The sequence below is a fragment of the Oncorhynchus mykiss genome, chromosome 12, assembly GCF_057628025.1.
Source record: "Oncorhynchus mykiss isolate SJ-2025 chromosome 12, ASM5762802v1, whole genome shotgun sequence".
In the NCBI taxonomy this organism is placed as follows: Eukaryota; Metazoa; Chordata; class Actinopteri; order Salmoniformes; family Salmonidae; genus Oncorhynchus; species Oncorhynchus mykiss.
In genome coordinates, this window is record NC_143033.1 from 50,504,535 (window position 1) to 50,518,041 (window position 13,507).

General features: G+C 43.6%; 1 protein-coding gene across 50 annotated transcripts in view; it reads right to left on the bottom strand.

Moving 5' to 3' along the window:
• Positions 1–13,507, bottom strand: part of picalma (phosphatidylinositol binding clathrin assembly protein a) — a 58,762-nt gene that overhangs the window by 19,812 nt on the left and 25,443 nt on the right. For all 50 annotated transcript variants that reach the window (XM_090192720.1, XM_090192712.1, XM_090192711.1 and 47 more), the window contains 2 exons: positions 2,047–2,153; positions 1,917–1,958 (listed from right to left, as the gene is read on the bottom strand). In XM_090192720.1, coding sequence (XP_090048846.1) covers positions 1,917–1,958; positions 2,047–2,153 — 149 coding nt within the window. The remainder of the gene's footprint in view (positions 1–1,916; positions 1,959–2,046; positions 2,154–13,507) is intronic.

Consider the following 13,507-nt stretch of genomic DNA (forward strand, 5'->3'; position numbering starts at 1 on the left):
CACAAGGATAGTAAAATCAAGGAACCGTTCCCCAGTCCCCAAGAACAAAGGCTATTTTAGGCTCAAGGTTTATGGAAAATAGGAGTGTAAATACATTTCAGCTTCCCACAAGGACAGTAAAATATTTGCTGTGTGTGTCTGTCTAAGTCACCAGATCTATCTGAATTTCACCTATCGGATAGGATTAAATGCATAGCAATAGCATGAATAGAGTGGACTAATCATTGGCTTAAATGGGGACCCGCGTTCTATTAATTACATTTCAATGCATTTAATCCTGTCGGCAAAATCCAGATAATTCATTTTTGAAAAACTGGGCCCAGATATGCAACCCAATTGAACACTTAAGGGAGATTCTGTAGAGGCGCTTGAGACAATGTTTTCCACCACCATAAACAAAACGGCAACTTATAGAATTTCTTGAGGAAGAATGGCACCACATCCCTCCAATAGAGTTCCAGACACTTGAAGAATCTACATCGCATTGACACTGTTCTGCCAACTTGTAACGCCCTATTAAGACACTTTATGGTGGAGTTTCCTTTATTTTGGCAGTTACCTGAAGCTAACCCCAATCAAAATGTGTCCCTTTGAAAGGTGACATGTAAATGGTATAATAGCATACCGTGTCTATAATTTCCAATATATGCAAAGTAGGTGTATTATTGTCCTCCTAGTTCTTTCATCTCGGCTCTAGCCAACTCGATATAGCCCTTGACAAAGGCAGATGTTAACACCTTTATGTGCTGTATGCAGTACAAGGTCAGGGGAGAGCGAGTGAGGCCCGGTTTGAATGCAAATTAAGTGCACCCTTCCTTTCTCCCTGCCTTGATCACAGGTCTAGAAGTGATTGGATAGATGAGAGAAAGGATATCAACCCATTGCTATTGCTTTCACCAATCCAACCAAATCAGATCTGTGATTATCTGAAGGGAGGACGGAAGCATTTTGAAAGTATTCGGACAGGGTCCAAGTCTGGCATTTCCTCTATGACGGGCCTACATGCAGTGTGGGCCCAGCAAGCAATATGTTATAGCTAGAGCTGTGCATAGGTACAGAGCCCTGGAGCAATTTGGAAGGTCTGAAACTGCAGCAGGTGGCAGGGTGGTGAGAGTGGTGAGAGCAGTCAGCACACTGAGGTGGGGTTGAAAGTAAAGTCAAGCTAAGGGGTCCAGCAGGGCTCCGTCTCAGTGCACTTTCAGGCAGATAGAGGAAAGTGACAAATACATTTTACTTGGGGAAAGCCTTTCAAGCTACTCAAGGACAGTTCAAGTAAGCCTACATAAAATCAAGTGTAGTGCATAAAATCAAGTGCATCAATTAAAAGTGCAATTTAAAAATCAAAGGACCAGATTAAACAGGACCGATAAAAAGGAGGGATGGAGGGGGTTGGGTAGAGGATACGAACCCAGTTTAGGATAAGGGTTTAGGTTTAGGGGGTAGAGTTGGGAATAGGATACAGACCCAGTTTCGGCTATTGAGTGACTATACACACACACGGGAACTAGGAAGGTGCAGAGGGGGGCAGAGTCAATCATGGACACTGGGCTATAGGTTCTCTCTAAGAGGTGTGTTTTGAATGAGATGACTGTCTGCATGTCGTATGTGTGGGGAGAGTGCTTTCCAGAGCCTGGGTGCCAAGCAGCTGAAGGCCCTGGCACCCATGATGGAGAACTGGAATGCGGGGGTGAAAAGGAAAACAGCAGAGCGGAGGGAGGGGGCATAGGCTGGGAGAAGGTCAGCGAGTTCAGTGGGTGCCAGGTTGTGGAGGGATTTCTAGGCGAGGAGGAATGTCTTGTAGTCAATACGGGATTGCACAGGGAGCCATTATTGATTGTGGAGTATCGGTGTGATGTGTTTAGTTGATCTGAGGATGCTGGCAGCAGTTTGCTTTTACCTCACTTTTAACATCTTACCTGGGAGAGGTCTGGAATGTCCCCTCGATCAATCCCTACTTGCTGAAAGGAAGAAGAGAGATGGGTCAAGATGATAAAAGCGAATGTAGGAGTCCAATCACACAGAAGTTTCCAAAAGGTGGGATCTTACCTCTGCTACTTTGAGGAACTCAGAGATTCTTGTCATTCGAGTAAGGAATTTCTTGTAGATGTCAAGGCCCTCCTTGCATTGAGTTTTCTTCATGTCAAAGTACTTCTCTGTGAAATTAATAGATAGGGAAATAACAGAACTGGAACTAATGCAAAATAGCAGTGATAAAACACTGGTATTACAGTGCCTTCAGAAAGTATTCAGACCATTTGACTTTTCACATTTTGTTACAACCTTATTTTTATACATAAACATTTTATTTAACTAGGCAAGTCCGTTAAGAACAAATTCTTATTTACAATGACGGCCTACCAAAAGGAAAAAGAAGTCATGCAGGGATAGGTAATGGGATTAAAATGTTTAAATAAATAACAAAAAGGACAACACAGACACCACCACAGCATGGAAGCAACACAAAAAACATAGTACAAACATTAGGCACAGACAACAGCACAAAGGGCAAGAAGGTAGAGACAACAGTACATCACACAAAGCAGCCACAACTGTCAGTGAGTGTCCATAATTGAGTCTTTGAATGAAGAGCTTGAGATATAAAATGTCCAGTTTGAGTGTTTGTTGCAGCTCGTTCCAGTCGCAGACTGCAGCGAACTGAAGAGACGAGCGACCCAGGGATGTGCGCGCTCTGGGGACCTTTAACAGAATGTGACTGGCAGAACGGGTGTTGTATGTGGATGAGGGCTGCAGTAGATATATCAGAGAGGGGAGTGAGGCCTAAGAGGATTTTGTAAATACTCATCAACCAGTGTGTCTGGTGATGGGCATACAGAGATGACCAGTTTACAGAGGAGTATGGAGTGCAGTGATGTGTCCTATAAGGAGCATTGGTGGCAAATCTGATGGCCGAATGGTAAAGAACATCTAGCCGCTCGAGAGCACCCTTACCTGACGATATATAACTTATGTCTCCGTAATCTAGCATGGGTTGGATGATCATCTGAATCAAGGTTAGTTTGGCAGCTGGGGTGAAAGAGGAGTGATTACCATAGAGGAAACCAAGTCTAGATTTAACTTTAGCCTGAAGCGTTGATATGTGCTGAGAGAATGACAGTGTATTGTCTAGCCATACTCCCAAGGACTTGTATGAGGTGACTTCCTCAAGCTCTAAACCCTCAGAGGTAGTAATCACACCTGTGGGAGGAGGGGCATTCTTCTAACCAAACCACAGGGGTAGAGAAAGGGTAGAGAAAGCTTGTGGGACACTAAGAAAGCTTTGTTGTAAAGCGTTTAACACAACATCCAGGGAGGTGCCAGCTGAGTATAAGACTGGATAATCTGCATATAAATGGATGAGAGAGGTTCCTACTGCATGAGAAATTATGTTAATGTAAATTGAGAAGAGCGTGGGGCCTAGGATCGAGCCTTGGGGTACTCCCTTGGTGACAGGCAGTGGCAGAGACAGCAGATTCTGACGTTATACACTGCACTCTTTGAAAGTAGTAGTTGCAAACCAGGCCAAAGACCCCTCAGAAACACAACAAGAATGGAATGGTCTACCGTAACAAAAGCTATGGCTAAGTCAAAAATAGCAGCACAACATTGCTTAGAATCAAGGGCAATGGTACATAATTTAGGACGCTTAAGGTTGCAGTGACACATCCGTAACTTGAGCGGAAACCAGATTGCATACCAGAGAGAATACTATAGACCTCAAGAAAGCCAGTTCGTTGATTATTGGACACGTTTTTTCCAACACTTGATACAGGGCAAAATAGAAATAAGCCTATAACTTATGGCTGCAGGGGCAGTAGAGTAGCTTGGATGACAGGTGCCCAGAGTAAACTGCCTGCTCCTCAGTCCCAGTTGCTAATATTTGCATATTATTATTAGTATTGGATAGAAAACACTGAAATTTCTAAACTGTTTGAATGATGTCTGAGTATAAACAGAATTCATATGGCAGGCAAAAACCTAAGAAGAAATCCAAACAGGAAGTGGGAAATCTGAGGTTGGTCGATTTTCAACCCAGCCTCTATTGAATACACAGTGGGATATTGGTTGGGATATTGGACCGAATGAGAAGGGAATGAGTAAGGTCTGCCATGAGCTGAGCATGCTCTGACCACGCACGTTCACACGAGGGAGCTCTGTACCATCGCATTTCTGAAGACAATGAAATTCTCCGGTTGGAACATCGACGTTTTATGTTAAAAACATCCTAAAGATTGATTCCATACATCTTTTGACATGTTTCTACGGACAGGAACGTAACTTTGACATTTCGTCTGCAACTAGGGAACGCGCTTCATGACTTTGGATTTTTTGACCAAACGTGCTAACAAAATTAGCTCTTTGATTTAGTTCGATAATGTCCATTTATGTCCAAACATTTAATGTGGAACTGGGATTCCTGGGAGTGCATTCTGATGAAGATCAAAGGGAATATTTATAATGCCATTTATGAATAATGTTGACTACCCAATAAGGCTGCTTTTTGGCTGCTTTGTTGTCTGAAAGCTGTACTCAGATTATTGCATGGTTTGCTTTTTCTGTAAAGTTTTTTTGAAATCTGACACAACGGTTGCATTAAGGAGAAGTGTATCTATATTTCCATGGCTAACAATTGTATTTGTCGACATTTATAATTTCTGTAAAATGACGTGGCTCTCTGCAATATCACCGGATGTTATAGGAACTAGTGAACGCGCCAATGTATACCGATATTTTTATACAAATGTGCACTTCATCGAACAAAACATATATGTATTGTGTAAAATGAAGTCCTAGGAGTGTTATCTGATGAAGATCAAAGGTTAGTGATTAATTTTATCTCCATTTGTGCTTTTTGTGACTCCTCTTTGGCTGGAAAAATGGCTGAATTTATCTGTGACTTGGTGGTGACCTAACAATCGTTTGTGGTGCTTACGCTGTAAAGCCTATTTGAAATCGGACACGGGTGGGATTAACAAAAAGATTACCTTTAAAATTGTGTAAGAAAATTGTAGGGTAGGGCAAAAAAGTATTTAGTCAGCCACCAATTGTGCAAGCTCTCCCACTTAAAAAGATGAGGCCTGTAATTTATCATATGTACACTTCAACTATGACAGACAAAATGAGAAAAAAAAAAATCCTGAAAACCACATTGTAGGGTTTTTAATGAATTTATTTGCAAATTATGGTGGAAAATAAGTATTTGGTCAATAACAAAAGTTTCTCAATACTTTGTTATATACCCTTTGTTTGCAATGACAGAGGTCAAACGTTTTCTGTAAGTCTTCACAAGGTTTTCACACACTGTTGCTGGTATTTTGGCCCATTCTTCCATGCAGATCTCCTCTAGAGCAGTGATGTTTTGGGGCTGTTGCTGGGCAACACGGACATTCAACTCCCTCCAAAGATTTTCTATGGGGTTGAGATCTGGAGACTGGCTAGGCCACTCCAGGACCTTGAAATGCTTATTACGAAGACACTCCTTCGTTGCCCGGGCGGTGTGTTTGGGATCATTGTCATGCTGAAAGACCCAGCCACGTTTCATCTTCAATGCCCTTGCTGATGGAAGGAGGTTTTCACTCAAAATCTCACGATACATGGCCCCATTCATTATTTCCTTTCCATGGATCAGTCGTCCTGGTCCCTTTGCAGAAAAACAGCCCCAAAGCATGATGTTTCCACCCCCATGCTTCACAGTAGGTATGGTGTTCTTTGGATGCAACTCAGCATTCTTTGTACACCAAAAAGTTATATTTTGGTTTCATCTGACCATATGACATTCTCCCATTCTTCTTCTAGATCATCCAAATGCTTTCTAGCAAACGTCAGACGGGCCTGGACACGTACTGGCTTAAGTAGGGGGACACGTCTGGCACTGCAGGATTTGAGTCCCTGGCGGCGTAGTGTGTTACTGATGGTAGGCTTTGTTACTTTGGTCCCAGCTCTCTGCAGGTCATTCACTGGGTCCCCCGTGTGGTTCTGGGATTTTTGCTCACCGTTCTTGTGATCATTTTGACCCCACGGGGTGAGATCTTGCGTGGAGCCCCAGATCGAGGGAGATTATCAGTGGTCTTGTATGTCTTCCGTTTCCTAATAATTGCTCCCACAGTTGATTTCTTCAAACCAAGCTGCTTACCTATTGCAGATTCAGTCTTCCCAGCCTGGTGCAGGTCTACAATGTTGTTTCTGGTGTCCTTTGGCAGCTCTTTGGTCTTGGCCATAGTGGAGTTTGGAGTGTGACTGTTTGAGCTTGTGGACAGGTGTCTTTTATAATGATAAAAAGTTCTAACAGGTGCCATTAATACAGGTAACGAGTGGAGGACAGAGGAGCATCTTGAAGAAGTTACAGGTCTGTGAGAGCCAGAAATCTTGCTTGTGACCAAATAATTCGACCAAATAATTTTCCACCATAATTTGCAAATAAATTCATTAAAAATCCTACAATGTGATTTTCTGGAGAATTTTTTTTTTTCTCATTTTGTCTGTCATAGTTGAAGTGTACCTATGATAAAAAGATGAGGCCTGTAATTTTCAAGTGGGAGAACTTGCACAATTGGTGGCTGACTAACTACTTTTTTGCCCCACTTTAGTTGAATGTGCTGACAACAAAAATCACAAATTATTAATGGAAATCAAATTTGGAGTCACTCAAAATTAAAGTGGAAAACCACACTACAGGCTGATCCAACTTTAATGTAATGTCCTTAAAACAAGTCTAAATGAGGCTCAGTAGTGTGTGTGGCCTCCACTTGCCTGTATGACCTCCCTACAATGCCTGGGCATGCGCCTGATGAGGTGGCGTATGGTCTCCTGAGGGATCTCCTCCCAGACCTGGACTAAAGCATCCACCAACTACTGGACAGTCCGTGGTGCAACGTGGCGTTGGTGGATGGAGCGAGACATGATGTCCCAGATGTGCTCAATTGGTTTCATGTCTGGGGAACAGGCGGGCCATGCCATAGCATCAATGCCTTCCTCTTGCAGGAACTGCTGACACACTCCAGCCACATGAGGTCTAGCATTGTCTTGCATTAGGAGGAACCCAGGGCCAACCGCACCAGCATATGGTCTCACAAGGGGTCTGAGGATCTCATCTCGGTACCTAATGGCAGTCAGGCTACCTCTGGTGAGCACATGGCTGTGCGACCCCCCAAAGAAATGCCACCCCACACCATGACTGACCAACTGCCAAACCGGTCATGCTGGAGGATGTTGCAGGCAGCAGAACGTTCTCCACGGCGTCTCCAGACTGTCACGTCTGTCACATGTGCTCAGTGTGAACCTGCTTTCATCTGTGAAGAGCACAGGGCGCCAGTGGCGAATTTGCCAATCTTGGTGTTCTCTGGCAAATGCAAAACGTCCTGCACGGTGTTGGGCTGTAAGCACAACCCCCACCTGTGGACGTCGGGCCCTCATACCACCCTCATGGAGTCTGTTTCTGACTGTTTGAGCAGACACATGCACATTTCTGGCCTGCTGGAGGTCATTTTGCAGAGCTCTGGCAGTGCTCCTCCTGCTCCTCCTTGCACAAAGGCGGAGGTAGCGGTCCTGCTGCTGGGTTGTTGCCCTCCTACGGCCTCCTCCAATTTCCACCTGTTGTCTATTCCATTTGCACAACAGCATGTGAAATTTATTGTCAATCAGTGTTGCTGGTGGAAAGTGGAAAGTTTGATTTCACAGAAGTGTGATTGACTTGGAGTTACATTGTGTTGTTTGAGTGTTCCCTTTATTTTTTTGAGCAGTGTACTTGTATGCTTGAAGAATTTTAATTATGAGGTTGTTTTGAATTTGGAGCCCTGCAGTTTCACTGGCTGTTGCGGGGGGGGGGGGGGGGGGGGGTCCGCTCGCCCTAGAAAGGTTGCAGAGCTAACTAAAAAGCATCATTCCCCAAGTGAGGATGGCTTTCACTTCGGCAGTAATAAATTCATGAACTTCTTTGACGAAAAGATCATGATCATTAGAAAGCAAATTACGGACTCTTTAAATCTGCGTATTCCTCCAAAGCTCAGTTGTCCTGAGTCTGCACAACACTGCCAGGACCTAGGATCAAGGAAGACACTCAAGTGTTTTAGTACTATATCTCTTGACACAATGATGAAAATAATCATGGCCTATAAACCTTCAAGCTGCATACTGGACCCTATTCCAACTAAACTACTGAAAGAGCTGCTTCCTGTGCTTGGCCCTCCTATGTTGAACATAAATGGCTCTCTATCCACCGGATGTGTACCAAACTCATTAAAAGTGGCAGTAAAAAAATAAATAATAATCCTCTTGAAAAAGCCAAATATTGACAACATCGGCCTATAACGAATCTCCCATTGCTCTCAAACATCGTTTTAAAAGCTGTTGCGCACCAACTCACTGCCTTCCTGAAGACAAAAAATGTATACAAAACGCTTCTGTCTAGTTTTAGACCACATCATAGCACTGAGACTGCACTTGTGAAGGTGGTAAAGGACCTTTTAATGGCGTCAGACCGAGGGCCTGCATCTGTCCTCGTGCTCCTAGACCTTAGTGCTTCTTTTGATACGATCGATCACCACATTCTTTTGGAGAGATTAGAAAACGAAATTTGTCTACATGGAAATTGGTCTACAAGTTATGGCCTGGTTTAGATCTTATCTATCGGAAATATATCAGTTTGTCTCTGTGGCTGGTGTTCCTCAAGGCTCCATTTTAGGACCACTATTGTTTACACTATATATTCTTCCTTTTGGTGATGTCATTCGGGAAAAATAATGTTAACTTTCATTGCTGTGTGGACGACAAACAGCTGTACATTTCGATGAAACATGGTGAAGCCCCAAAATTGCCCTCACTGGAAGCCTGTGTTTCAGACATAAGTGGATGGTGACACCTTTCCTACTTTTAAACGCAGACAAAACAGTTCTAGGTCCCAAGTTATAAAAAGATTCTGTTGAATCTGACAATTATTCTTGATGAATAAATAAAACTGAAATACCTCGGAGTTACTCTGGACCCTGATCTCTTGACAAAACAAATTTGAAAAGACATTTCAAGGACAGATTTTTTCCATCTACCTAACATCGCAAAAATCAGAAACTTCGCCCCCCACACAAAGACTCAGAAATGTATCAATGCTTTGGTCACTTCTAGATTAGACTACTGCAATGCTCTACTTTCCAGCTACCCGGATAAAGCACTAAAACTTCAGTGCTAAACACAGCTGCTAGAATCTTGACTAGAAAAAAAAAGGATCATATTACTCCAGTGCTAGCCTCTCTACACTGGCTTCCTGTTAAGGCAAGGGCTGATTTCAAGGTTTTACTGCTAACCTACAACGCATTGCATGGGCTTGCTCCTACCCATCTTTCTGATTTGGTCCTGCCGTACATACCTACATGTACACTACAGTCACAAGACTCAGGCCTCCTTACTGTCCCTTGAATTTATAAGCAAACAGCTGGAGGCAGGTCTTTCTCCTATAGAGCTCAATTTTTATGGAATGGTCTGCCTACCCATGTGAGAGACGCAAACTCGGTCTCGACCTTTAAGTCTTTATTGAAGACTCATCTCTTCAGTAGGTCCTATTATTGAGTGTAGTCTGGCCCAGGAGTGTGAAGGTGAACAGAAAGTCACAGGCCTGGCCGGTTCCCCTCTCTCCACTGGGATTCTCTGCCTCTAACCCTATTACAGGGGCTGAGTCACTGGCTTTACTGGTACTCTGCCGTCCCCAGGAGGGGTGCGTCACTGACGTGATCTTCCTGTCTGGGTTGGCGCGCCCCCCCCCCCCCCCCCCCAGCCTTGTCTCAGGATGGTAAGTTGGTGGTTGAAGATATTCCTCTAGTGGTGTGGGGGCTGTGCTTTGGCAAAGTGGGTGGGGTTATATCCTTCCTGTTTGGCCCTGTCCGGGGGTATCATCGGATGGGGCCACAGTGTCTCCTGACCCCTCCTGTCTCAGCCTCCAGTAATTATGCTGCAGTAGTTTGTGTCGGGGGGGGTAGGGTCAGTTTGTTATATCTGGAGTATTTCTCCGGTCTTATCCAGTGTCCTGTGTGAATTTAAGTATGCTCTCTAATTCTCTTTCCCTCCAACTTTCTCTTCGCTCTCAGAACCTGGCCTGATGACTCCTTGCTGTCCACCTGGCCATGCTGCGGCTCCAGTTTCAACTGGTTTTGCCTGCGGCTATGGAACCCTGACCTGTTCACCGGATGTGCTACTTATCCCAGACTTGCTGTTTTCAACTCTCTAGAGACAGCAGGAGCGGTAGAGATACTCCACCTAATCTCCACCTGGCACAGCCAGGAGAGGACTGGCCATCCCTCATATCCTGGTTCCTCTAGGTTTCGGCCTTTCTAGGGAGTTTTTCCAAGACACCGTGCTTCTACACCTGCATTGCTTGCGGTTTGGGTTTTAGGCTGGGTTTCTGTACAACACTTTGACATCAGCTGATGTAAGAAGGGCTTTATAAATGCATTTGATTGATTTAATAGGAATCCTGACTTAATTAAGTGGTGATTAAAGAGCTCAGCCATTTGCTCCTCGTCTTTAACAATCACATCATCAACATTAAGGGACATGGGCAGCTGTGAGGAAGAGGGTTTATTCCCAGGTCTTTAACCATTTTCTAGAACTTCTTGGGGTTAGACCCACAGAGAAAAAAAAACTGCTCCATGAACTAACTTTGGCCTTCCGGAGAGCATGAGTGCACTTATTTCTCCTTTGCCTGAACTAGAGCCCATCAGCCTTTCACCATTCTTGAGGTGGATTAACTCTGCAAGATCACGGTCAAACCAGGGGCTGAACCTGTATTTAATTCTCATCTTAATGGGGGTGTGTTTGTTAATAATACCACTGAATTTTTTTGTCCAAGCATCTTCGACAGAGGGGATGATTATATACTAATTTACAGAGGCCAGGTCATGAAGGAAGTCTTGCTCATTAAAGTTTTTCAGCAAGCGTCTATGACAAATCAGGACAGGTCATTTCACTGAGCAGCCATTACCAACACAGGCTGTAACACAAGGATCATTAAGGTCATTACAGAAAACACCGGACTAATACCTGTCAGGATTATTTGTGAGGATAATATCAAGGAGAGTAGCCTTTTCTGGGTGTTTGGAGTCATACCTTGTGGGATTGGTCATAGTCTGAGAAAGATTTAGGGAGTCCCATTGTATTAGGACTTGGTCAGGTGGTTTAAGCATGTCCCAGTTTAGGTCACATAGCAGGACAAATTCAGACTTAGTGTAAGGAGCCAGGAGAGGGAGTTTAGGCTAGGTAGGGTGCAGGCCGGTGCTGATGGAGGACGGTAACACCCAGCAACAGTCAACGAAGAGCTATTTGAAAGTTTAATGTTTAAAACCATCAAATCAAATTGTTTGGGGACAGACTTGGTGGAGACAACTGAGCATTGAAGGTGATCCTTGGTAAAGATTGCCACTCCACCTTTGGAAGATCAGTCTTGCTGAAAAAGGTTATAACCAGAAAGGTTAACATCAGTGTTCCAAACACTTTCTTAACCACCTCTCAGTAATGACCAACAAATCTGGATTGGAGCTGTGAACCCACAATCGATCCATTTTTAGGTAATAAGCTTCTAATGTTAAGAACAACTTCTTATTTTCAATGACAGCCAAGGAACAGTGGATTAACTGCCTTGTTCAGTGGCAGAACAACACATTTTTACATTGTCAGCTCGGTGACTCGATCTTGCAACCTTTTGGTTACTAGTCCAATTCTCTAACCACTAGGCTACCTACCGCCCCATGGGGTATTGCATGTAGATTGAGGGAGGGAGGGGGTAATTTCATACATTTATGTATAAAAATTGTTGCTCGCCACATTCTTTTTTGTGCTCTGCTTCACCCATTTCTGCTCCTGTAAAAGCATGTTTTTTTTGCACCTCTCGGGGGTGTGGGACGGTAGCGTCCCACCTGGCCAACATCCAGTGAAATTGCAGAGCGCGAAATTCAAAAATACTCAATTCAAATATTTAACATTCTTGAAAATGTGTGTTACACATCGAAATAAAGCTTACCTTCTTGTTAATCCAGCAGCCGTGTCCGATTTCAAAAAGGCTTTACGGTGAAAGCAAACCATGCAATTATCGGAGGACAGCGCTCAGCACACAAAGCATTATGTACAGTTACCAGCCAAGTAGATTAGTCACGAAAGTCAGAAATAGCAATAAAAGTAATCACTTACCTTTGATGATCTTCGTATGGTTGCACTCACAACACTCCATGTTAAACAATAAATGTTTGTTTTGTTCGATAAAGTCCCTCTTTATAGCCAAAAACCTCAATTTTGTTGGCGCGTTTTGTTCAGTAATCCAATGGCTCAAATGCGGTCACTAGAGGCAGACACAAGTATCCATAAAGTTCATAGAAACATGTCAAACGATGTTTATAATCAATCCTCAGGTTGTTTTTAGCCTAAATAAATTGATAATATTTCAACCGGACAAAAGCTTCGTCAATATAAAAGGAAAACAAGAAAGGCGTGCTCTCGGTCGTGCGCAGTAACCAGCTCTGAGAACACACAGGGTCCACTCACTCAATGTTGTCATTCTCCCTCATTTTTCAGAATAAAAGCCTGAAACAATGTCTAAAGATTGTTCACAACTAGTGGAAGCCGTAGGGAACGAAATCTGGGTCCTATCCCTTTAAGTGGTGGACACAATTTCATTGGAAAAAGCAATTTCAAAGTAATGGCACTTCCTGGATGGATTTTCCTCAGGGTTTTGCCAGCCATATGAGTTCTGTTATACACAGACATTATTTTAAACAGTTTTAGAAACGTCAGAGAGTTTTCTATCCAAATATAATTAAATGCATATACTAGCTTCTGGGCCTGAGTAGCAGGCAGTTTACTCTGGGCACCTTATTCATCCAAGCTACTCAATACTGCCCCCAGAGGCAGTTAACCCACTTCCTTGGCCATCATTGAAAATAAGAATTTGTTCTTAACTGACTTGCCTAGTTAAATAAAAGGTAAAATAAAAAATGACAAAGCAAAAATGGGTTTTTAGAAATATCAGCAAATGTATAAAATGTCAAACTGAATATTACATTTACATACGTATTCAGACCCTTTACTCAGTACTTGAAGCACCGTTGGCAGCAATTACAGCCTCGAGTCTTCGATAAGACGCTACAAGCTTGGCACACCTGTATTTGGGGAGTTTCTCCCATTCCTCTTTGCAGATCCTCTCAAGCATTGTCAGTTTGGATGGGGAGCGTTGCTGCACAGCTATCTTCAGGTCTCTCAGAGATGTTCAATCGGGTTCAAGTCTGGGCTCTGGCTGGGCCACTCAAGGACATTGAGACTTGTCTCGAAGCCACTCCTGCGATGTCTTGGCTGTGTGGTTAGTGTCGTTGTTCGGTTGGAAGGTGACCCTTTGCCCAGAGTCTGTGGTCCTGAGTAGGTTTTCATCAAGGATCTCTGTACTGTGCTCCGGTTATCTTTGCCTCGATCCTGACTAGTCTGACCTGCCACTGAAAAACATCCCCACCGCCATGCTTCAGCGTAGGGATGGTGCCAGATT